The sequence below is a fragment of the Nesoenas mayeri genome, assembly GCF_963082525.1.
Source record: "Nesoenas mayeri genome assembly, chromosome: 1".
NCBI lineage: Eukaryota > Metazoa > Chordata > Aves > Columbiformes > Columbidae > Nesoenas > Nesoenas mayeri.
In genome coordinates, this window is record NC_137541.1 from 45311988 (window position 1) to 45338102 (window position 26115).

Here is a 26115-nt window from a genome sequence, read left to right on the forward strand (position 1 = left end):
AAATCAAGACTGACTGATAAGTATTTGTTTGAACTTCAGAAGCCCCCCACTTTTCTTTCTTTCTTATCTCAGTTTTCTCAACTATCAGCTTGCTGTCACTAATTGCCACACCTAATCACTTTTCCACTAGGAAGCAGCCTGGGACTGATAGGAGCCAAATATTTGGAAATCTGAGCTTTATTTGTTAAAAAATACACCCATTCTGGGGGAGGGAAGGTTAATGAAGAGTCCCCCACCTGAGCATTGCCTGCAGGACTGCTGGTCCCTGCGCTGGGCCACACTGCGCACCAGTGGCACACACCTCTGCTTTAAATTAATGGCAAAATTTTGTTTGACACCTAGAGGGTCCAGACTTCATGTGTAAAGGGGATCACAGGGGGTCACTTCACACACACTGAGGTGGAGGTGGATTTGCTGCTCTCATCACTTGCGGAGAGGGAGCAGCATCAAGGGAGCCCGATGTGTGTTCCCAAAGGATGCTCCCACCGCCTGGCCCACCGCGGGGCTGGCTGACATCTTCCTTTCTGCTTCCTTTGCTGCGTTTCTCTGCCCAGGTGATCTACCGAGCCCTGTCACCACCTTACGCCGTGGAGGACCCGTACAGCGCGGAAGCCCAGGCTCAGCTGAAGATCACCAACCTGCGGGTGAGGCTGCTGGAGCGGCAGGGCTGCCCCTGCCTCCCGGCAGGCCCGGGCCCCCAGCCCCCGAACCCTCCACTTCCCCTGCACTACGCTGTCTATGACTTCATCGTGAAGGGCAGCTGCTTCTGCAATGGCCACGCTGACCACTGCGTCCCCGTCGCTGGATTCAAGCCCCTCAAGGCGGCTGGTGTCTTCCACGTGGTATGTACCTGCACTCAAAAACATTTGCACTGCAGGAGAGAAGAGTTTTAAAAATTATAGGGAACAGTATAGGGTACGGTATAGGTCCAAGTATATGTTATTTGACATGTGATGCCCTGAATTCCAAGCACAGTGAGCAAAAGCAGTCTTTAGAAAGGTGGTGGTCTCCATGCTGGGCTGAGGCACTGAGATTCCCTCATGCTTCAGTGTAGGGTCTGCCAGGACTCTTGTCCATCAAGGGTACTCCACAGTAATGTTTATATTTTAGGTGGATGCTTAAAAAAAAATAAAGCTGCTAACTCCTTTATTTCCCCAAATGCTAATTCTTAATAACACAATATCGAAAAGATAATAAAAGCAGGACATTTTGATGAGGGAGAGGAAGGAGAGCTTCTCTGAAGGTACTAGGGATCTCGTGACTGCCATTTCTTCTAGAGGATCCTCAGATACTGGATGGGCTTTTCAGCTGAAAGGCAGGAGAGCTGGGATTTGCCTCTCGTTCCCAGGCTTTCCATTGCACTTTCCAAAACCCTTTGCAAAGCCCAGTTTCAAGTGGGCTCACATCACAAGAGTTATGAGCTCAAATCCCTTGGGACTGACTCACACCCAAAATACAGACCTCCTACATCCCAAAGAAGTGAGAGCCGCTGACCCTTTGGGGAGGTGATGGACACAGCAGCAGCCAGTGAGCTGGACAGCTGTGACTTGCCAGTGCCCTGCAAGCCTGGGTGGCAGCCCTTGCTCTTGCTGCCCCCAACATACCTTGTCTTTTGTGCCTGTCTCACAAAGTCCCGGCTTTGCTGGCAGAGGAGTGGTAGGGAAATCCAGAGCAGTTAAATGTATTGCACTGAATACTGTTAGAAATGGAGACACCATAAAAACTTCAGGCGGTTACTCGAGGTAAGGAGGTCTGGCATCTGTCCAGCTCTTCGTGGAACTCTCTCACTTAAATTATGGTCTCTGACATGGAGCAGACAGCATGTTTCCCTTCTAATAGAGCCAGTCTTGCAATGTCTTTAAAATATACCCATCTGAAAGAATGCAGCGCTATGATTGATAAGGTTGTTTCAAGTAGCACTGCTCTGCTTTCCATAGATGTTCCCTGAGCAAAAGTCTTTGAAAGGAACTGTTAGCTCGGGATTATTTCGGTGGGATACAATTGCACAGGAGCATGCACCAGCATACCGCTGAGAGTCAGAGTAGAGCTTGCAGCCAAATACACTTCCAGTACAACTATAGCCTATGGAAACCATAGTGTGCAGGTAGCAGGTGGTGCTGTGGGAAGGAAGCAAGTGCCAAAATCGCACTGAAAACCAAAGCAAGAAATAGCAACAGGCCCCAGCACGGCCTCAAGGGAACTGGAAATTCAACTCCAGTTATAAATATGTGTGTGGCAGGAGTCCCAAAGGTGACGTTTCTGCAGTGAGGCTGACTCATTTCACTGTGCCTTACGGCTTGTTCCACATGTCCCATGAGGGATGTGCTGATGTAGGGATGACGTAGCCTCATGGTTTGCAGGGAGGGTCAGGGAATAATAAGATATTTCCTCTCCCAATACAATTTTTTCCACCATATGACCATGGCAGCTGGGGCTGAGCCCAGTCCATGCCAGGCTCCTGCCTGGTGCAAGGCTGCTGTGATTTGGGACTGTGGTAGCACCCCATTTGTGCATACAGTGCTAGGGTTTGCCAGTGTGTTCATTCAGGATGGGAAGAAAGGATTATTTCCAAGATGACAGCAAGGCACACGTGAATGAGCAGAAAAGGGACAGAAGATTGCGAAGTCAGTGGCTGATTAGCTGTGAGAAGTCAGAGGAACTTCTGAAAAGAGAGTAGGATTTCTGAGAGGAAACATTTTTGTACATTTCACCTGAAAAGGTCGCATAAAAGAAAATTCTGAAGAATTACGGTCAGTCATTCAAGGGTGAGATGGGGACTTGAGTCTTGCCTTTATGTAATGATCTACATGGGGTTTTAGCAGAACCTTCACTGTAATACTGAGGACAGCAAAACCTGGGAGGCACATTACCATTTCATAATCTGATTATAAAATCTAACTCCATTTTTATGCTTATTTAGACCAGAGCACTCCTGAAGAATATCTCCTAAGTTAGAGAGTTAACATCAACATTTAAGCATGTTTAACATCATTTAACATCAACAAGTTAACATCAACATTTAACATGTAAGATCCTCTAAAAAAAAAAAACTTTTCCAAAATAAGTGTGTGCAGGTTTTCTTAACTCCCTACTTGGTCTCAGCCCACAGGCAAAAAATCCTAACTGCAGGCTTAGTTTCAGTCCCTCATTGGCCAGCAGAACTGGACGTGATGTGTTTGTTTTTCTCTTGGGTTGCTCTGGGCAGTAAGCCGGGGTGTTGTGGCAGCACTGGGCGCAGTGCCAGGTCTTGAGCAGATCTTGCAAAGTGACCAGAAGCATTTCAGCCAGCTCACCCGAGGGCATCTGGCAAAGCCACGTGGGGATGCAAGGATCCTGGTGGCTGCTGCTTGGGCAGTTTTGTTGCAGGAACCTGACCTGGCAGGCCAGGATGCTCCACTCAGCTCAGGACATCGGCCCAACTCACTGTCACAGAATTTCCCCCATCAGATGTATTTTTTCTCGATGGACGGGCTGTTGTGTGCTAGAAGCTGACAGTTTTGAATAATACTTACCCAGGACATGCTTGGGGTGTGCAGGGTGCAGGTTGCAAATGGAGTGATTCCATGGACGAAGAGGGGCTCCTTGCACCCTAGCAGAAGCAGCTCTAGCTCCATTCACTGGGGTGGGAAAAGCTCCTTTGCGGTCCCTCTGAGTCAAGTCAGAGCAAAGGTGGACTTTGCAGAGTCCAAGCATTCACTGTGGGAAATAAATATTTCACATTAGTCCCAACAGCAAAAAGCAATAGCCAGGACCTGATCAAAGGTTTGTTTCTGTGCCCTCCCTGCCATCCAGCTGTGAAACTGTCCGTGATGCCCCTCACTGTTGCAGTTACTGTCTTGGTACCACAAAGCAAAGGTTGCCGGCAGTTCCTAAAGGAGAAAGGAATTTGTGTAGGAAAGCTCTGGGTTCATTTTAGCATCAGAAATGCCGTGTCAGCCTTTAGGCAAATTCTGAATGTACAAGTGGGGCTCCTGCTCTAGGGGAGGGTATCTCTCCATGAGCTGCAGGGGAAGCCTACAGAAAGGACCTGACTGCCTTCCAGCAATGGCAAAGGCTGCTCCTCATGGGCAATACAGTCCTGACTGTCCCTTGTTATACATTTGTGCCGCAAACAGCTGTCAAGGTGACACAGATACTCTTCCTTCTCTTCCCCACTCCTCCCAAATTTATTCAAAGGGTTGCTACCCAAATCTCAACAACAACAGCCCAATGCACAATCAGGAAAAGATGTGCGTGGACAAACACAGCTCACACTGTATCAGGCAAAGCAGTTGGATCAGTTTGTGAGGTGCTGCTTCCCTACCAAGATGGTACTGCTGCCATTACACTTACACGCTTTGGTAGTGGTCCAAGGTGCTGTGTCAGTGTAAGCCAAGGGCTTTTCCAGGAACTGTGCTTTATTTTCTAGGCTGAACAGACAAACCACTTCAGGGAACTGACCAGTGAATGCATCTGAACTTGATTTCTGGCAGCTGCCTGACAATTAGGCACTGAGGCACATATATACCTCATCTAACTTTAGGCATGCAGTTGATGCACCTAAGTTAGCCAGCTCATCTCCCTGGGCTCCCTCCATAGTTATGAAGTGGAGGGGGGATACCCTATGGCTGGGATCCCAGTAGACTGTGCTACCATGCTGAAGCACTTCTGTATAGTCGAGCAGGGTGAATATTCCTCCCCCTTCCCACATGGCCAACCCAGTTGCTGTTATAAGTTGCTGCCGTGCTATTGACATCAAAAGATGCTGAAGGTCTTCTCCAGCAGCACTGACAGAAGCCTATTGTACCAGGAATTAAAAAAACCCCACCAGACCGCCCCCACACCCTGGACAACAAGCTTTGTATTCTTTCACAAGAACGAGATAGGATATGAGAATTTTCTCATGCATAAATTTGGTTGTCTGCTACTTTGGGAAAGAATACCTCCCGGCATGCTGACAGCAGCCAGTAGGCATCAGTTCTAAAACTGGCACAGTGGCTCAAGCTCAACACAGTTTAAAAGCTATCGTCAGAGACTCAGCATGAATGCTGTGATTTTCCTTTAGCCTCGTATCATGCCCATTTTCTAGGAACATAGGAAAAAAACAAAAACGAAACCAAAAAAAACCCACCACAACGGAGAAAATACTATTTTAGCAGTTCCAAGAAAGAAACTCTATTAAAAGCAGTTGCCCCTCCCAGCTATTTAGCCTATTTACGCTATTAGGTCTTTGGGACATTGGTTTTCTTTTAGTGTGCGTTTGTGTTGGACTCTATATAGTGGGTGAGTTCTTGCAGTATAAATCAGTTCATAGCAGGTGACTGAAAGCATTTTTCTCTCGATGCAGCATTTCTTTCTCACTGCCCAACAATTTAGAACATGATAAATAAGGGGGGAAGTATTTTATAGGACTTGACTAAAGAAAAAACCCTATATATTTGCAATCTGAAAGGAAGCACTGGAAGGTTATAATTCAGCAACAAAAGGCTCTGGAAGGAAGCATGCCCTAGCAACTGTCTTTGTATAGAGAAATCAGTCGCTCGTTTATCTTAGAGAAGTCAACTTTTGTAACACTGTTTGCATTGTGCCCTCTAATGACTGACGTTGTGACGGGGCTGTCCAGCTAAGAAGGGAAACTGTGAAAGTGAACTGGGATGCAAAGACCCCATGACAAAATGAAAAATGGTATGAGAAGGCTTTGCCGCTTAAACGATTCAAGAGCCGTGTGAATGCTTAAAGGGGTAAGACGTACTGGGAATTGTGTTTGTGTACTTAGCAATGCTCCAGAATGACCCAAGTGGGTACGCCTGATAGTTAAATATAAATGGAGGTGAATAAAAAGGGAAGAAAAACCATCCTCCTTCCCTTGTCGATGTATGGGGGTCACATTCTGCATTCGGAAAGGTGCTGAGATGCTGGAGAAATCCTCGAGGCCGGGTACATCGTTTCCCCACTCTGCCTTGGGTCCCAGCAGAGCTGCTGGGCTGGTCTCTCAGCCCCAGCTCCCAGCTGCTCTGTGGCACGACCAGGAATTTACAGGGGACCGCAGTCTGGTGTCTGGCCCTCCTACAGCTCATAGAGGCATTAATTTTGCCCAGTTGTAGATAGTCTGTTGGCTGTTTTTCACCTGCCAGCACTTCTCTTTTCCTTCTATTACCCCTTCTTGTTGTCCTGTCTTTCTCCTGTTTTCAGCTGTCACAATATTTCTTTGTAACTAAAAAAAAATACCTTTCTGCCTATAGGCTGCAAGAAAGGGCTTGCTAGCATCCACCTTCCTTTGTTGTTTCCAATGCATGAAAATCTTTTCTGTCATGCTGGAATTAAGTAGAAGAAAAAGGATATTTTTCTTCAAGGGGATGAAGGTAGGATGGAGAGATTTTTTTTAAAGCAGAACTCTTTTGCAGGGTAATCATTGTAATGCTATTGAAACGGAATAAATACATCGGCCCGAGGCAAGGTTTTTGAAGCACTTAGGTCCGAATTTCATTAAATTTATGGGAAAAGGGGAAAAAAGGGTATTAACTAAACTGTTACACTGAGAAACAAGTTATTAAAGACCCCAATTCCCTCACTCAACTGAGGCTAGCCATTTAGCTGTTTTGCTTGTTCATTAGTGGGTCTGCACCCCACTCTGCCTGGCCAAGAGGGATGGGACCACCGTGAGACCTGAGGTGACCTTGGAGAGGCAGAGGTTTCGTCAGGTCCAGCCCATTTGAGTAGCACTTCTGTAAAGGCTCAGCATGGCAGGAATTGAGAAGCCTGCCGCCTTTTCCAAAGCTTGCTTCTAAAGACTGGAGCCCGGGTGGCTGCATCCGATGCAGAAGTGGAGCCAGCTGAGCTGTCGTGTCCCATGCCTCTCTGGGTGCTCAACCAGATGTGAATGCCACTGAGGTGACAAGTCCCCAGCCCTGCAGTGAGCAAGGGTGCACGGGTTTGCAAAGTTTGCGTGGCAGGCTGGGCTACTGCGCAGTCATCCCAGCCCATGCCAAGGTGGGCAGAGGGTGTGCAGGGTCCACAGTAGGATCTGGGCTTGGGAGGGAAGATCTGATAAAGATGCTAATGCATCTGGTTGTGATAAAACCTGGGGGAAAGGTGAATGCAAATCACAACCCTTATGACTGAGAACACGTGGCTCCTCCTGACCCAGATGGTGACAGCACCACAGAGTCAGCTTCATAGCCCAAATCCCAAAACTTGCCTTTATGCAGAAGTCAGAATCATGCTATTCTAATAATTTTTAAGCTTTTAAGCCAAATCATTCATTTGCTTCCTCCAAGGTGCATTGTACCTTTACAAGCTATTAGCAATGCGAGGAACATCATGCCCTGCTCTGCCTTGGGGTCTATCTAAACACCAGCTGGCTTGATTTGCACCATGTCCAAATCTGGCTCTTTTGCAGCACTCCTTTCCACAGCATCTGAGACCCCACAGGCCCGCTCCTGGTGCAGCACTTTTTCAAGTTTGTGAACCCTCTTTCTTTAGAGTTCACATACAGATTAATATTAATAAGTCAGTGCACAGCTATTCAGTGGATTACTTATTAGCTCGGTGTGCCAAATTAATGGCTGCACATCAGGTTCTTGGGATACCCGTCCTCTTCTGTTTTATTTTCGCCCACCTCCCCCTGTTCTGGCAACACAGTACGCTCTATTATACAGTACTTGGGCTTTCAGAAAATGGCTCTTATGCCTTGGGACCATGAATGCTCCTTGGCGGGGAGTTTAGTCTCAGTCTCTGCTGGTGTCTTGGGACTCTTAATCCTTTGAGGGTTTCTTAGGTGCTTCTGAGTTTCAGAGTTGTACATTATTAATGCTGAGTATCCACTGTCTGATTGATTGAGACCCCACTGATTCTTTGTGTGGCTTTGGCAAGGGGGGAGCTCAATCTGAGGGGTCAGGCTGCAGGCACAGGCAGGGGGAGCACATGTCCCCACAGTGATCCTGAGAGACCCTGTGTATTAGATATACATATCCCTGTTTGCGAGTCTTCTCCTACGTCCTTCTTCGACATCATGATGGCCAAAGCACCAAGGGGTCACCTGCTTTTGACCATGGCACCCTCTGACCTTCCCTTCCTGATCATGCACGGCCCAGGTCTGGTGGTCCCTCTACCCCAACAGCTGGGACAGTCCTGTGAGGAAGATGCTGAAGGATTTCTATGGTCACAGACATGGTTCAGACTGCTACAACCTGTTTAGCCCTAACCATCCAATGGCCAAAGGGCTCACAAGAAAACCCTGCCAAAAATGGCATCAAAGAGTTAGGGTTCCATCAAAACCACCAGAAGATGACCACATGACGGGTTTAACCAATTTCTGTTTCCATGCAAGTGGCTGCTTTTAAATGTGTGGGAAGTAGCTCTGTAACATTGGTTTGTGTGTGTTGACTTTGCCTAAAAAGTATATGAGAGAAATTTTATTGAAGAATGATAATTTAGGAAAGTGAGGCATCTGGGAGTTTGAGGAATGTTTTGTAAGTGGTAGCAAAAATGAAAATATGAGAACACAAGACACACTTTGAGAATGAAATATTCCCTCTGCAAATTTGTTTTGTTCCTTTTCTATATTTGCTTCTCATTCTTTGCAAACATTAGCAAACATTTAAGCGTATATCAATATGATAAGCCAACTACAGACCAACTAGTATCTGCGGTGAGACCAACTGTTATCTGCGATGGGGCCAAATAGCACAGAAACCGATGTTATCTTAGTATTTGCGCTTTAGCTTAGATGTTTGCGCATTCTGTCTGACTCCATCTGTTTCTGTCCATTGCTCATGCAGTCCAGTTGCTGTACTGTATTTTGCTTATTCCTGCTTTGATGGTGCAGACATTTTCATAAGGCAGGAAAGGATCACTTGAAAAGTTTTTGAAAGATGTTGCTGTTTGTGTTGCTCCTGAAAAGTGTTTTAAGGACTTTCAAGGTCAATCTTGAAGTTTTATCTGTACTGGTTACGTTCGACCACTGTAAGATAGCAGCTGAAATCTATTCATTAAAAATAAATAAATCAGAAAGTCATTATTAGCCAGGAGTTTGTGGGGTGTGCATGTGTGTGCACCTACGTAACAAGCAGGAGCTGTTTACAACATGTTCAAGGTCTTCTTCTGTTTTGTTTACTGTTCAGGTTTTTCGTGGCAGGTCTCGACAGCAGGTCACACAGTCAGGAGCTGCACATTTGTAAAAGCACGAGTCAAACAGCATGAAAGGCAGCATTTCCCAGCAGCAGCTAAAGCCGTGCCCCAGCTCTGGGCCAGATCACCAGCCACCCCCACCACTCTGTGTCCCTCCTGATGCTGGAAGCAGCCAGCGGTTGGTGCAGCTCCCCAGCTCTGTTGGTTTTGTGGCCAACCTGTGGCATGGGCATGGGACCACGGTGGCAGGGCAGGGGCTGAGGTCTCCAGCTTGTTACTGTTTATTGTCCTCTTTCTCTATCACTTTCCCTGCAGCTGGAGAAGGACGGGGCACCAGGGTGGTGAGGCACCATTCAGCTCGTGCTCCAGCAAATGCAGAACGTAGCCATGCATCAGACATCTGGAGAGACTTACAGCCAAAATGTGAAACTGTATTTAAAAGTAAAATGTCTAACAGAGTAAAGCTGAAAGCACAGGCAACCACTGAAATAGCTATGGTAGGTAGCTGCCCACCACGCTCCACAGGAAAAGGCAGGACCTTCAGCCTTGCCGACAAAGCTGTGCTACTTCAGAGCTGGATTTCGTTGCGTCCAGGGACTGCCAGGCTGTTCTTGCCCTCTGGCTACGTCCTGTTTTCTTTGCATTTGCCAACAGTATGAGTAATGCCAGCGGCTGACAGGACAGCTGGCACCAAGCATGCTACGCTGGCTTTTCATCTCTAATTACCCCCTTACACTAGGCTGTCTAGCTGTTAAATTATCTCTCTGTCATGAACACATCCAAGTACAGTCACTCATGGTCCTTGTGCTATCCTTGGTTCTTCCTTTGTGGGGCAAAAATTCTGCCTAGGATGAGTAGATATCTATGTTGCAGGAGTTTGAATTTATTTTTTGTTATACTTATTTATGTTGGTGATGGCTGGGCACACAGAGCCGGGTTCTGAGGCTGTGGGTGCTATTCTTACAGTACTGCAAAGGTGTATTCATGTTTGGGAAGGAGAAAAAGCAGGTTTTACACTGTTTCCCAAGGATGCTTTGAATCTTGGCTTTTTTTAGTCTCTCCTGGAAATTCATGTTGCAGCTGGAAACACTCTGCTAAATATTCTTTTAGATCTTAAAAAAAAAAAGGGATGATTGCACAATACCATGACATGCAGATCCACAAACACAAATCTAATTGAAAGTGTAACTGCAGAATATTTGCCTTTGACTGAATTAGACATCAAGGCACACATCATGCCAGCCCTCTTTCTAGTCTATGTAATAGTGCCTAGCTGACAGGGTATCTCCTGTACATAGGCATTGCTTGTGCTCCAGAGACCCTTTGGGCTTCGCTGTGGGTGATTCTTGCTCTCTTTCCCCTACCAGGTCCATGGGAAATGTATGTGCAAGCACAACACAGCAGGGTCCCACTGCCAGCACTGCGCGCCGCTCTACAACGACCAGCCTTGGCAGGCTGCTGATGGCAAAACCGGAGACCCCAAAGAGTGTCAGTGTAAGTAGCCAGCTGGGAACAGCTCTCCAGAGCCTTTGTCAGGTTGAAAAGCTTCCTCTTAGGCTGAGGGGAGACCTTATTGCTGTCTACAACTATCCGAAAGGAGATTGTAGCATGAAGGGTCTCTTCTCCCAAGTAGCAAGTAATAGGACAAGAGAAAATGGCCTCAGTTTGCACCAGAGGAGGTTTAGATTGGATATTAGGAAAAAATTTCTGCATGGAAAGGGTTGTCAGGCATTGGAACAGGCTGCCCAGGGAAGTGGTGGAGTCACCATCCCTGGAGGTGTATAAAAGGTCCATAGATGAGGTTCTTAGGGACATGTTTTAGTGTCAGAATTAGGTTAATGGTTGGACTCAATGACCTTGAGGGTCTCTTCCAACCAAAATGATTCTATGATTCTCTTTTTACGCATTTTTCCTGTGTTTCCAAGAGTCAGAAGATACCAGAGTGGTGGGCAGTTGCTTGCGAGGCAGCTCAGTGAGTGGAGAACCAATGCCAGATCCTTCCAGCACCCAGTGCATATTTGTATGGTGGAGTGACCCTGTTCACAGGGATTCCCTGTTTCCACCAGCAGCATTTGAGGAACAGGGGTTGGAACAGATCTCACTTGGCCACTGAATTCAGGTGTGTGGGCATCCAGACTTCCTCCACTGCCAGCGCAAGGAGAGTGGGTTCCTCACCCTCTCTCATACACATCCCCTCCACCTGCTTTTTCCCCTCCACCAAATGCAAGGAGCATCCTGCATCCTGATAGCACCTCTGTGGCAGATGCTGTATGGGGCACTGCTGATTTCTAGAGCAGGGAGGGAAGGATCCTGCCCCAGCAGAACCAGTGAATGTGGGAGGTCTCCCTGCATCAGCCTGACCAAGTTTCCATCCCTGTACCAGAAAACTTGTATTAGAAATTTTTAAGAGTTAAATTATTTTTTCTTAAATGTCACCTGTAGAGGTTGAGAAGTGTGGATTAAAATGTGATGATGCTTCATACATTTGAATGATTAATGGGTTCATTGACCAGGTCTCGCATTCCAAAACATGGTTTGAATTTCTGTGTCCCTTTTCTGTAAATCAACATCTTTCACTGCTTTAATGAGCCTTTTTGTTCCCTTTGGCTTCATCTCAGCTTGCAAGTGTAATGGGCACGCCGATACTTGTCATTTTGACATGGATGCGTGGCTGGCATCGGGCAATCACAGCGGCGGCGTCTGCGACAACTGTCAGCACAACACAGAAGGGCAGCACTGCCAGCGCTGCAAGCCGGGCTTCTACCGGGACCTCAGGAAGCCCTTCTCTGCCCCTGATGCCTGCAAACGTAAGTCAGAGACCTTTTACTGGTAAAATGCTTCTCAAGCGGGAGAGTGTCAGAGGAAAGGTGAGATCTTCCTGCCCCTCCTTGGAGTAATATTCTTGCTTCAGTGAAGGACAGAGAGCTCTTTGAATTACCTTTTTTGATGCTGTTAGCAAAAAGTAATGGTGCAGTTTGCAAGGCAAAAGCCTGCAGATGCTGTTGACAAATCTCTCAAGGATCCCTGTAGCATGGAGGCAGGGGGAAGAGAGGTGATTCATTGACTTTCTCCTGCTATTTTGCAAAAGCTCCATCATGTTGGCATGCTCTCCTTGTTTGGTGTTTGCTGCAGCCTCAGAAGCGGGGTGCCTCAGCCAACAGGGGTGCAGCTGGTAAACAGCATCGCCCACCAGTGCGTGTTCTCAGCAGCAGGTGGGTATGGAGGGAGAGACGGCAACACGAGTTAAGTGATATTCCAGAAGGTGCGACACCGAGGAGGCCAGGCCAAAGGCAACGACTCAGCCACATGTGAAATTAAATATTTTCCAAGCAAAAGCAGCGATCCAGAAGCCATGCTCCCCAGGGACCGCTGTGAGGATGGTGACTCACCAGAGGGGACTCCGTATCCCCAAACTGCACTGAGCACATTACACTAGTCAGCTAAATACAGGGTGCAGTCATGCTCTCTGCTCTGCACCTACAGCCACCCACCAGCTTCACCAGACTTCTCCTCACTGACCCACATCTGGAGGAGGATCTTCATGGGTGGCAGAAAAAAATCTGACTGACACCCTGATTGTGTCATTTGAGGGGACACTGAGCACATCTCTCTCTTCCAAAGGAGAAGTACCTGTGTTTAAAGGAAGAGAAACCTTTCTGGGGTGTGGAGCTGCACCCTGGAATGGGAAGGGTGTGTGCAGTTTCCCTTTTGTCTGTGGGACTGGGTGGGGAAAACCACTTCTGTCCTGATCCCTCGCTGTGCATCATCCTCGTGAGAATGCTGGTGGCCCCACCAGCCTGTTGCAGAAGTCCTCCCCTTCCTCTCCACCTTTCACTTGTTGCAAGGAGGAGCAGCATCAGCTGAACTGCCTGTTTTACAACCCCAATTCTCTTGAAAGAAAATAGAATTGACCACAGTTCTCTATTACATTTTAAATAATTATTTCACTTCTGTAGTATGTATACAAACTTGGTTTTTTAAACAGTGAAGTTAATGACTTTCTGAAGTTCCTTTACCTACTTCTGTACATTGAAGTTCCAAGTCTCCTTCTCTGAAACATCAGCTACTTTCCTCCTCCAATTATTACCAGAACTTAGGTAACAAACTATTGGTTTGGAGTCTCATTAGTAAAAAAAAAAAAAAAAAACCCGGTTTAAAACTTGCACTTAGACCCAAAGCAGGGGCTTGAGGGTTTTTTCTAACTCATTGGAGTAATCGATTCCTGTCAGATAACACAGGATGAAAGACTAAAGTAAATTCTGTATGGGACCCTCAATCTCCAAAATGTGCTTTTACTGAGGTTGTGGTACTTTTGCTAGGATTGCAATTCTTGGTGCTCCTTACATGCCAGCTCTCATCAGAGAAGAGCACACACTTTTTCTGAGGCTGTTGAAGCCAAATCAAGCTCTGGCACTCATTTGAGTGCGCTCTTCTAAACACCCAAAAATAATGCCCTTCACCTTGGAGATGATAGGAGTGGTCACCATCTCCTGTGACTTCTCATGAGGGAGATGGGGTTTTACAAGGGACACATCATAGGGTTTTCCTGGTGTAGGAAATCAAATGGCACCTCCTGGGCTGACCAGCATGGAGCCTCCTTCCTTGAAAAAGCAGATGGAAACAGAGGTCTCAGGACATACTGCTGCAAAATGGCCATGGCTCAAAGGGAAGGCTGTCAACAGGGTGCATGTGCCTATGTGCGAGTTAGACCAGTGCTGATGAAGTCAGACATGACATCTCATCATTACTATATGTTAGCCAAATCCCAGGAGACTCAATTAAAAAAGTTTCTTCGGGGCAGGAGGAAGCTGCGGAGATGATTAATGATTAATGGGTATTTTTGTTGACGTATGCTGGTGCTTGGTACTATTGACTTTCTGCCTTCATCTCTGAATCACCGGCACATAGCATTCCATTTTCCACATTTTTACCCCCCAAAAAAGTGTGCCTGACATAAAGACTATACATTTGCTTCCATTACTCTTCAATGCAAGAATCCAACCTCTTTATGGGCCACTATGTATTCGTGAACTCTGGTATTTAAAGGCCAAAGGTAACATATATTTGACAAGAACTGTAAGATAGCCTTGAGCACAGTGAGAAAAAATCTGCATTTATTTATCTTTTATATTAAGTACATCTACTTTGTTGCTTTTTTTTTTAATTTTCTTTTGGTATTTATGAATTACAGAGCATGAAATACTCACATATCTCAGGGAGACAACTTGCCCTGGCATAGGCTGGGTTCCACAAAAATGTAGGGATTACTTGAGTGCTTTCCTTTCAGAGACCCTATTGCTACAAACACACAAATTATTTCTCTTGGGGCTTTTCAAAGCCTCCACAAATTCTCTGCTCACTAAGACCTCCTCACCATTTCCCTTCTGGTCTCCTACTGCCGGGGTTGCTCACTGCACCCGGGGACCCAGCATCTCAGGGGGGAGCCCGCCAGCTTGCAGGGCCAAAGGAAATGACTAATGACTGTTAAATTAAATTATATAAGACCAATTACAGCCTATGCCTGGCACATTTCCAAGGCCCGTGCCATGGTCTGCAATAACAAGGGATGTGCGTGGTGCCCTGTTATTCTTTCCAGGAAGGCCACAGTGTTGCCTGCTTGCTTCTGGCTCAAGGCACCGTTATTGCTCAACTGTGGCGCAGCAGTGAAAATTTAAAAATACCAAGGTCAAAGTAAATAAAGGAGTTGTTAAGCCATAATCTTTAAGGATACTTTAAAGATTCTTGTAGGCGAAGAGTGTATATAATATTTGCTCAGGAGTAGGTGTGTACCCGATAAAACGAGACGTTCTGCCATTTAAAACAGCAATCTGATGACTCTTTCCCCCCGCCATGCTATCGGTCCTTTTCTTTACATTCCTCATGAATTTTTAAGCCTCAGCTACAGTATAATTGCAGACAATAAATCGGGCTTTATAGTTGCCGAGTTTATTTTTGCTTTTCAGCTGTAGTTTTTTGAGGGTAAATATTTGTCATTTCCAAAGGTTAGCTGGTAGCTGAAGAAACCACAACAGTATCACCAAACCAGGGCAGGGAAATCCAGCTCTGATGGAGTCTCACTCACTGGATTTTGATCCCAGTCAGCACATGTGACTCCAGGACAAGTGGCTGTTAATTCACGTGTTTGTCAAAGTCATGTGCAGAATATTACCATGTAGTACAGGAGGGTAAATTGGCCTTTTATGCTGGTTATGAATCAAAAGCTCCCTTTCTCTCATGGGAGCTCCCTTGGCTGTGGAAACCTCCACCCTCCCTGGTGGGGTGGCCACAACACGTGAGACAGGCACAACCCAGAAGCCTCTCACTGAGAGTCTCACACTCTGTGCCTGTGTATCCACCATGAAGTGCCATCAACACTGTCTGTAGCTGCTTCATCTGCTGCTTGGCTGTTCCTCTCACCTTCCTAGAGGTGGGTCTCTTAGTACCTGTGCCACAGTGAGGTGCAGATTGGGTGGAAGGATGAAAACAGGGTCTAAAACCCAACACTCAGCCCATGAGGGAGCCATAGCTGCAGCTGCCAAATGTAGTATCATCAGTCCTGTGGTCTTCTTCCTCCTGCCATTGCCATAGTATAGAAGCACTTGGTCCTATTTTCATGCATTTCTTTCAAAGTTGATACAACACACATTTGAGCTCTGGAGTCTCATTTCTGCCCTCAGTGCAGACACTTCATGTCTCTGCATTGCTCAGCACATTCCCACTGCTGCACGTCACAAACATTTACCATGTTGTAAATTTGCCACCCAAAGCATCCAGATTAGCACCAGTTAGTGTCATCTTGGGCCTCCACCCAACATGCAAGACCAAAAAGCTTCAATTTGCTGGCTGCCGATGGAAAGCAGGTCGGTGCATTGGTAGCTCATGGGGGAGCAGCAAAGGATGGGGTGCATGTGGGTGGGTGCACAGCCCTTGTAGAAATGACCAACCTTTGCAACACATCTCTTTACAGCTTTTATTAAAAAATAGAGCCAACTATGTTCTCATTTTTAATTGCCCTTTTAATTGCCTATGAACTTGCTGCTGTATTTTTCATAACAGCCTTCGTAAATGTAATATTCTTGCCTCACCATGGTGTTGCTGCTGCTATTAAATTTTCCATTAGGAAAAAAATTGTGCAAAGGCATTGTCTAAAGCATAAAAAGCTTGAACCCAAATAAGTTTGGGTGTAAAACTCAGTTGAAACCTGACTGAAACAGGACCAAATCTCTTTCTGAGCAGTGGGTTTAGCTCATTGACTACCAGAGAATAGAAGAGCTTTGAGTGCTTGATATTTCCCCCGAAGGGGCTGAGGAATGCCAGAAATACCCACCACATCTAGTAGGAAAAGAGACCGTTTGGCTACATATGTCAGGTGTAAAACACTTCACAGACTTCAGGAGAAAGGTATGCGAGTCTTGGTGAGCGCTGTTGAAAACTATGCTATTAAAGGTACCGGAGTTCACTGCCTGCAGCTAGTTATGCAGTTTGTGGACAGGCTTTCTAATCTTTTAATTTTATATAATTATATTTGTTTGGGAATGGAAAGGGTGGGGAAAATTTGGGGATTACTCCGGCAAAGATTTTGGAATCATAGTTGCCTCTAAGTTAACTGCCAATATTAATCTATCTGTTAATATTTTGAAACACCACTCCAGGTATGTCAAATCCCTGAAACCACAAAAATGTTGTCAGAGCAAAATTAAATATATGTGTGCAGCAATAAGTATTTTAAGAGAAAGAAAGGTTGTGTTGCATGCAGTGACTTTTCTGCTTTACTGCCTACATAGGTGCAAAATTAAAATATTTGTATTAGAATTTGGTAAAAATTTTCCCTCCAAGCAAAATTTTCTCAGGACATCTGATTTTTATGTAAATGGAATTTTAGACAAAAGCTTTCAGCAGGGAAATTTTGCCGTAATGCACGAGGCTGACCATAACACATCCTGGTCAGAGAGCAAAACCCTGAGGGAAGGAGAGCACGAGTCACCCAACTACTGGTCCTGTGGGGCACCGCGCTGCCTCCTGGCGAGGCCACATGATCAGAGGTTTGGCTCATATTTTTGATAACTGTATTTCTGATCTTTGAAAAGATTAATATCTTTGGGGGAAAAAAAAAAAAAAAGTTGTAGTCTTGGAACAGACACAAATTACATTTATGCAAAAGAAAAATCCTAAGAAATAGGCAAGAAAACTTCACCTGTTCTAGGGCATCCTTTCTGATTTGTGAGAATGGCCAGTTTTCCCAGTGTGTCCCAGTGTGCTTCCAGTGCATCGTTCTAGTGCAAGGGGCTGTGGGGGGAGGACAAAAGAGCAGCCGATGTTTCTGACATGTGCTCTGCAAACTAACATCCTGGAGTAAATGCAAAAGCATATCTCTGAGTTGTCAGTGTCCTCATTCTGTTTTTTTAATGTTTTGAAATGATGGCTTTAAATGAAAATCAAAGACAGAGGGGTACTTCTCACTCAGCCTCCACTTTAATTAAAATGACAATTCTGATGGGGGTTTTTAACTTCCTGGATGCAAGACAGTTGTTATTACTTTAGAAAGCAATTATACTCTGATTCATTTTTCCAAGGAAGAACCCACACCTGCTTAAGTATCACTGTGAGCCAGACACATCTCTGAGCATTTGACTGGACTGGAGTCCAGATGCTATAAGGAGAGCAATAAAGTCTTGTTGGGCAAAACATAACATGAAACCAGAGTAGGTTGACTAGTTAAGATGATACCTCACAAAAATTAAAGTCATGCGATTTCCAGGGAAATTCTGGTCAGATTTGAAGAGAAAAGAGGAAAAAAAGCTGAGAAACGTAATTGTCCCTAGGCAGAGCAGCACCTGCTGCGTCTTCATCCTGCAGAGCTTTTGCACTCACAGATGCTCTCTCCCCCCATGGTGTCCCCACAGCCTGTTCCTGCCACCCGCTGGGATCGGCTACACTCCCCCTGGGCCCCCGCACCTTCTGCGACCTCAGCACCGGCGACTGCCCCTGCAAGCCCGGCGTGGCGGGGCCCCGCTGCGACCGCTGCCTCCCCGGCTACTGGGGCTTCGGTGCCTACGGCTGCCGCCCCTGCGACTGCGCCCGCAGCTGTGACGCCCGCACTGGCGACTGTCGCAACAGCAGGTGAGTTGGGGGGTCCTGGCCAACCCCCAGCCCCACCAGACCCCTGTGATCCCTGACCCAGGGAACGCTCTGCACCAACCCTATTCATGTGTGGCAGGCAGGCTGAAAAATATCCATAATATAAAATGTTTGGAGTTTGGTATGGTCAGGAACTGGGGGTGGAGCAGGAGCTGAGACTGCCTGGCACACCACGGCGGGGCACTGGTGATGTTGGATTATTGGCTCTCCATGGTGGTGTTAGCATGTCAGGTGTTTTCTATAACCTTCACAGCTTCTTCCTCTCCACAAGGAAAATATGGGCCTCAGGGACATCTGAGTGAAAGAAGACCAAAGGATTAATAGTGTTGCCATTGCAACTCAGTATGTATTGACTGTTGGACTTAGAGTCAAGTTCTGACTTGTAGAAGACGGCACATTTTAATAGTACCCCACTCTCTGGATCTTATATGTTGGGGGGGTTTTTACCATACTGAGGCTATTTATAGCATATAAATTCCTATAATATGTTTTAAATGCAAAATGGTTTCATGACCCACTCTGACAACACTCAACCTGTTCACTTTCCCAAACTGCCCCTTGTATTTAACACCACCAAAATGTGCCCAGAGGACAGGTTGGTATTGACCCTTCTTTCATCTGGCACCAGGAGCAAAGTTAACTATCTCCCTTTCCCCCCAACAGCTCAGACGTGACCTGGCCCCACGAAGCACCTCCTTTCCAGGCAGTGCTCAACGAGAGCGAGCCCACTTGGGGCTGGGAGGATGAGCAGGGCTTCTCGGCACTCCGGCACTCCGGTAGGATGGCAGCTTCATGCCTGTTTCCCTGACCCATCCTTCCCACCAACAGCCAGCACAGATGCAGTCTTCTGCACTGGTTTGTAATTAGCACCCTGGCAGCTGCAGGAGGGGATGGTCATTCATTAATGTCCTGTCCCCCATTAATGTCCCGTGCAACCACCTCCTTCCCCTCCATGAGCTGGAGGAACCTTATGGCTGGTCCCATCAATGTGAGGACATACAGACCCTTCAGGCAGATGCTCCACGCTGAGAGCCTGCACCAGTGTTCAGCTGAGGTGAGGCAAGAGTTACCTGCCTGAATTTGCATCCTCAGCTCTGAATTTCAAGGCTGAACACTCTCTTTGTTTTGTCCATCACCTTTTAAATGTGTCTTTGTGTTCACTAGCACTACATGTTGGAGAAATTGGCAAAATTATTTATAGGCTGGGTTTTCATAGGATCACAGAATAGTTTGGGTTGGAAGGGACCTTCAAAGTTCAGCTAGTCCAACCCCCTGCAATGAGCAGGGACGTCTTCAACTAGATCAGGTTGCTCAGAGCCCTGTCCAGCCTGGCCTGGAATGTCTCCAGGGATGGAGCATTAACCACCTTTCTGGGCAACCTGTGCCAGTGCTTCACCACCCTCATTGTAAAAAATTTCTTCTTCATATTTGGCCTGAATGTCCCCTCATTTAGTTTAAAACCAACACCCCTTGTTATATTGTAACATAGGCAGGGAACTGGAAATTTCCAAATAAAAATGTACTTCCCTGATACCCACAACAATTTTGCATCAATTGCAGTTTATGATGCAATTAGAGATTGCCTAGCGTTTGGCTACAGTGTCAGCTGGGGAAGTTATTTCCCCCCAGTCTGGAGGAGGTGGGTGCTGCGTGAGGTTGCTGCGAGGCAGGTTGGCCCCATGGTGCATCATCAACCCGTCCTCCTTTGCAGTCGCTGCATGCAAACAGGCAAACGTCATTTCCTGCATTTTCAGAAGGCAGCATGATAAAATCTCAAAGATACAATAATTGAGTTAATTGAGGGCAAAGCTCCATCATTTGTCTGAGCAACTTCATTTTAAACATAAATAAGTATATCATGTTATTCTTTGTTCTAAGATCACGGAAGTCATTAATCTGCCTTAACCTCTGCAACATTTCCTTTTAAAATTTTGTCTGGTACATTACAGCGTGGAAAATACCATGGGGAAAGACATGCGTGTTATTTGCATCCCGAGGCAAAATAATAAGGCCTTTGTTTCCCTTCTCTTCTAATTGTAAACAACTAATAATTGCCCTTGGACTAAGATTGTATATTCAGCCTAGATCTGAAAATAGGGCTTTTTTTTGCACGGCGCTTGTGGACCACATGGAAACCTCTGAGAAGTCCCAAGCTCTGCCCAGGAAGGCTCCTGTTTCTAAAGTACAATCCACAGCTGTTTGCCTCTTTCTCATTCCCCAGGTAAATGCGAATGCAAAGAGCAAGTTTTAGGGAATCCCAAGGTCTTCTGCGGGATGAAGTACACCTACGGTGAGTTGTGGGTGAAGGGAGATGCTGCAAGGTGGTACAAGTGTGTAAAGCATGAGAAGTGCTGCTGTGTGCACTACTCTGTCCCTTCAAATCCGTGGTCTACTTAGGGACAAATCTTCGACCTTTCTAAAATACACAGATATCATGGTGCCACGTCAAGGTGGGTGAAGCGTCTTGCTCTATTACCCACCTCTCTTGCTGCCAAAATACTCTTGTGCTGAAATCATGGGAGGACAAAAGCTGGAAGGGTCCCTAAGAGGTTGTCTAGATCCAAGACAGACTGGAAAGCACTGTTACTGAGAACAGGTCACTAAAACTGTCTGCCCCAAGAACAATCTAGAAATCACTAAATCTGAATTACACTGAATGTAAGAAGGGACAGTGATCACCACACAAGCCACTACACAGGGAAAACAGCTCTAACAGCCACTGGGAGCTTCCCCCTCTCAGCAAAGCGCAGCTGTTGCAAAGGAGTGCTGTATATTGTCAGTGTATCTATTGGATTTAAATGAATGAGAGGAGGTTCTTTGTTTGCCAAGACTTCTCCAGTGTGTACCAGTGAACCACCTCCTCCACACCACAGCAGAGCCAGGAATGCTTTGTGTAGCACTCCCTTCCTACACAAGCTTCCAGGGACCTGTTGCACCTGTTCTGTCTTGCACTGAAGTTGAAAATGCAGAGAGAGATAACCCCTACCTCTGCAGGCTGCAGAGCAACCTATAAAGGGAAGTTCAAGGGGCCGCCAGCTGTTGAAATATAGCCCTGGCTTAATGATATTAAGAAAAAATCTGATTCTGCTTTGCTTTGCTCCCTGGCTGCTTTAGTGACCATGTTTAATCTTGCAAAAGATAAGAAATAATTTTAAAAAACCCACCTCACAAAAACTTCAAGTTCATAAATCTTATCTAAAGTGCACTCAGTCTTCCCACCCTTTCATCACTCAATGTGCAAAGGTGTCAGCTAAACTGGAGAGACAGATGAATTACAGGGCTCCTCATGAGCTTCAGGAGGCCACACAATAGGAGGAGAGGTTTCCCTGAGCTTCCTACTGTGCAGCACTGAATAAAGCACCACCATAGGGTGATACCTACCAGTGGAGGTATCAGCATGGTTGGGGTAGGCTTTTGCAAGTTTTGAAAATCAGGTCACTGGACCTCTCCTGCGGCCAGGGGCCGTGGTCAAACCAACTGGCAGCATTCCTGACTATGGGTATAGGGGTGTATCACAGAATCACAAAATGGCTGGAGTTGGAAGGGACCTCTGGAGATCATCTAGTCCAACCCACCTGCTGTAGCAAGTTCACCCAGAGCAGATTGCACAGGAATGTGTCCAGGTGAGTTTTTAATGTCTCTAGAAAAGGAGACTCCACAACCTCTCTGGGCAGCCTGTTCCAGTGCTCTGGCACCCTCAAAGTAAAGAAGTTTCTCCACATATTCAGATGGAACCTCTTATGTTTCGGTCTGTGCGCATTGCCCTTCATCCTATGTATGCATTCCCTTGGTGGCTGCACTGACCCTGGGCTCCCTAGCAAGGAGCATTGGACTAACTCCAAGTAATTGTCCTTACTGCTTTGCTGAGACACCTGAATTAGACAAAAAAAAAAAAGGCACTGTAGATAGTTTATATGTTTTGAATTCATGTCTTCCCAGTGATCAAGACGAAGATCTTGTCAGCTCATGACAAAGGCTCCCATGCAGAAGTCAACGTGAAGATCAAGAAAGTCTTGAAATCCACAAAGCTGAAGATTCTACGGGGGAAGAGGACGCTCTACCCTGAATCCTGGACTAACAGAGGCTGCACTTGTCCCATCCTCAATCCCGGTAGGTTTGACTCCCCAAGCAGTACATTCCCCACCACATTTATGTAGATTTCATTCCCACCCCTCGGTCCCCTCATGCCAGTGAGCTGAGATTCCAGCCCAGTGTTGATTAAATTAATGACTGTTACATCATTTGAATTCCAACAGCAATCTCCATCAAATTTGAGTTTTATAGAGAAAAACTTGGATCATTCTATAGACTTTCAAACATACAATTCTCTTTATGAAGCATAATAACAGTCTTACAGCTTTACTAGTCTCAGTCTGTTCCCAGAGGGAGGGAGATACGTATCATGCCACAACTGCATGACACATCCTTTCAAAACTAATGTTAATTTGAATCCATAAAATCACATTTACATCTAATTTAAGTCATTATATTGTACTGAAGTTCTAATCTAAACTCAAGGGAAGATGTATCTTTGAAAGAAACACTGATTTGCATTTACAAGATTTGGAAGAGATTCTCTTATGCAGTGAGAGGACAGCTTTGGCTTCACGTTTTTTGCTCATCATCTTTATCTTTCACTGGATTATAACCAGTGGTGGCCAAACAGTGCATCCAGTCTCTGGTATGGACGAGGAGATGCAGACTCAAGGTTTTTTTCAATAGAGCAGAACTCTGCCAGCTGACACACTTTTCTTTACAGCTCTGAGATAAACCAACAGTTACCAAAATAATTCAGATAAAGGGTTTTGTTTCCATGAGGTGCACACATCTCTTGGAGATCACTGATTGAAACATCGACTTCAGTGCTGAGATGTCCTTTACATATGCAGCATTAAGAGCTTCCTTCAGGGGGAACGGGCTGTCTGTGAAGCTGGATCACACAGAAAGGTTATTCATTGATGGGGTGTTTGCAGTCTTCTTTTATCTCAACCAGACTGACGGTCTTTGGCTTTGAAGGCGGCTGCTGTGACAGCACAGCTGTAGTCAGGAAGCCTTGTGAGGTGCAAGGGTCAGATGAATCAGCAGCGTTAGGCAGGACATGACTTTTTAAGTGCAGTAAGACTTTGGATATTGGTAAAACACCATGAATCTACAGTTAAATAGATATAGCTGTTTTATTTTCCCATATGCAATGCAAACACAAGCAAGAAAGCCCAGATGTGGCTGCCTTAATATGAACCTGGAGGAACACCATGAAAGCTGTCAGACACAGAGCATGCAGGGCAGCCCCACACCTGACACCCAGCTTTGTGACTTCCACTGACTTCAGAGGAACTTCACTGATTTTCCCCAGTAGAGGAAAAGACGGTAGTAATCACAAAATCAATGAAAATCACTTGGACATCAGGAGAAGGGTGGAGGTGCAATTGTCTTTAGGGATAATCCAGGTGTCTGACACATCAGATGTTGCTCCCTTATCAGCTCTTATGATTTACACTGCAAAGTTTGATATTGTCTTGAAATGCAGCTGCTGGAGTCCCACAAGTATAAATTAATCTCAGCTTTCATTTGTGGTCCCTTTCAACCTGGTATTCTATGATTCTATGACTCATGTTAGAAAGAAGTTGTGGAGCTTGGTCCTAATGAGAAACTTGAAAACATCAACTGTGTACATCTTTAGGATTCAGTCATTTCAAAGGGAAAAAGGGATCTCAAATATATTTTTAAATCTCATTATTTTCTTAAGCTACCACATTCATTTCTGAATGGTTGGCAATACTGTATTACCAGATTTAACCCACTCAGAGTAGGAGCTTATGACCTGCAGATGAATAAACCAACAACAGCTGGATAAAAAGCCAAGCTGACATAAAATGATTTCCTGACATATAGCTATAGTGGAAATCACATCTCCCACAAACACAGAGGAGATCAAAGATAAAAATAAAAGAAACAAAAGAGTTTTTTTATTCTGTTTCACAACACTACAAGGATACCAAAAGGAGGGTAGGCTCTTAAAGGCTGTGGCAAGAAATAAAAACTCCAAGCATTTATCAAGTTTCCATGGGCTGTTTTCAGATGATAATACGCTTAACTTCCTACAAGGGGATATTCACTATCCACACACACCTTCCCCTCCAAACACACGCACAGAGACAGGTTGGATTTATTGAGGGGACACCGAGTTGAAAGGTTTAAAGGTTCAGCCTTACTCGAGGGAACAGGAGCCCCTTCTCCTCCTTGGCTCTGCCAAGCACAGATCAAATAAGCAGAGAGCTATCTGCCAGCAACACACGGCAAAACACACAGCCTCAAGTCCTGGCTCATGGTGTCTCAGTTGTATGATTCATTTTAAGTTTACACTTCTGTAACATCAGGTTGAAAAATCTAGAAAGCCCTACTGAATCAGCAACTGCAGCAATATTTGCTTGCTCTCTGAGGGTGCGTGCCACATTTCTCTCTCAAAGGAGTTAGATTTAGGATCCCTTGAAGAGTGATGTTTATAACAGCAGAAGTGACATGGCCGAAATGAATGTCTCGCAAAGGGTGATACTGCCATACACATATCCTGTGTTTACTTGGCAGAAGAGAGGATGTGTGTGCCCAAAAACTCAGATAAAGTAGATAACAAATTGTATTGAATTAAAGAAAAACACGCTTGACCTTTAACTAGGGGACACCCTCCCTTTATTCTGAACTACAAAACAAAAACCCAAGTAAACATGAACAGACTCCCTGCTGTGGTCAGGATGGAGTGGGGAGACCGAGGGCACTGAGAGGGACCTAGGGAGGGGTGAGGCAGGTGACTGCCAGATGAAGGTAATAGCACTTCCCAAACAAGATATAAAAACTTGTAGTGTAGCCCCCAGATATCAGCTTCAATTTATATTTAAAAGCCAACAAAATCAAGGATTGTATGCTGCATGTCACTGACAGATGTGCCCCAGATGTTTTTTTTCATAGAATCATAGAATGTCCTGAGTTGGAAGGGACCCACAAGGATCATCAAGTCCAACTCCTGTCCTTGCATTTGACAAGCCCAGGGTTCACACCATGTGTCTGAGGGCGTCGTCCAGTCTCTTCTTGAACACTATCAGGCTTGGGGCTGTGACACCTCCCTGGGGAGCCTGTTCCAGTGCTCCACCACCTGCTGGGTGAAGAACCTTTTCCTAATGTCCAACCTAAACCTCCCATGGCACATCTTCTTGCCATTCTCTTGGGTCCTAAGGACTAGGGACTTAGAGTTTTCCCATAGATACAGATAGAGGTATAAATATACAGGTACAGGAGAGAATCAATATGTATAAATATTTCTTCAAATAGTGCTTTTTACACAGGACTGAATATCTAGGCTCACTTTTTAGAATCAATAGGCATCTTAAGCATAGTCCTGTGCAGTCCCTGACCACTTTGCTGGTTTGCAGGCTTGGAGTATCTTGTGGCGGGACATGAGGATGTCCAAACAGGCAGACTCATCGTCAACATGAAAAGTTTTGTCCATCAGTGGAAGTCAGCTCTTGGAAGAAAGGTCCTGGAGATTTTGAAAACAGACTGCAACTAGAGGTGAGCGACCACCTGTGGCATTTCTTTATGCACAAAATGCAACAGCCTTCACAGAGAGAAGATCTCTAGGACGAAAACTGGAATGTAAGAAAATAGTGCCAAAACGAGTAGCGAGGCATTCAGAGTTGTAGGCGCCTGTCTAATTTATTCCTTCCTGGCCAACGTTCATTCACTTGCCTGTAGCTTCTTTGCCAAGGGCTCGCCTGAGCCCAGCTCGTCGATATGTTGAGGGAAACAAAAGGAAAGGCGGATGCTTGTCTTGCTCCAGTGCGATGTCGGAGCAGCTCCTATGAAGCCACTGACTAA

The 26115-nt window shown here is 45.8% G+C and overlaps 1 protein-coding gene across 1 annotated transcript in view; it reads left to right on the forward strand.

Moving 5' to 3' along the window:
• Nucleotides 1-25807, forward strand: part of NTN4 (netrin 4) — a gene marked incomplete at both ends in the record, with an annotated part of 46760 nt that extends 20953 nt beyond the window's left edge. The window contains 8 exons of the mRNA XM_080354731.1: nucleotides 555-842; nucleotides 10476-10602; nucleotides 11727-11915; nucleotides 18012-18228; nucleotides 18910-19022; nucleotides 20468-20536; nucleotides 22186-22356; nucleotides 25671-25807. Of these exons, the coding sequence (XP_080210857.1) occupies nucleotides 555-842; nucleotides 10476-10602; nucleotides 11727-11915; nucleotides 18012-18228; nucleotides 18910-19022; nucleotides 20468-20536; nucleotides 22186-22356; nucleotides 25671-25807 (1311 nt within the window). The remainder of the gene's footprint in view (nucleotides 1-554; nucleotides 843-10475; nucleotides 10603-11726; nucleotides 11916-18011; nucleotides 18229-18909; nucleotides 19023-20467; nucleotides 20537-22185; nucleotides 22357-25670) is intronic.
• Nucleotides 25808-26115: the final 308 nt, after the last annotated feature.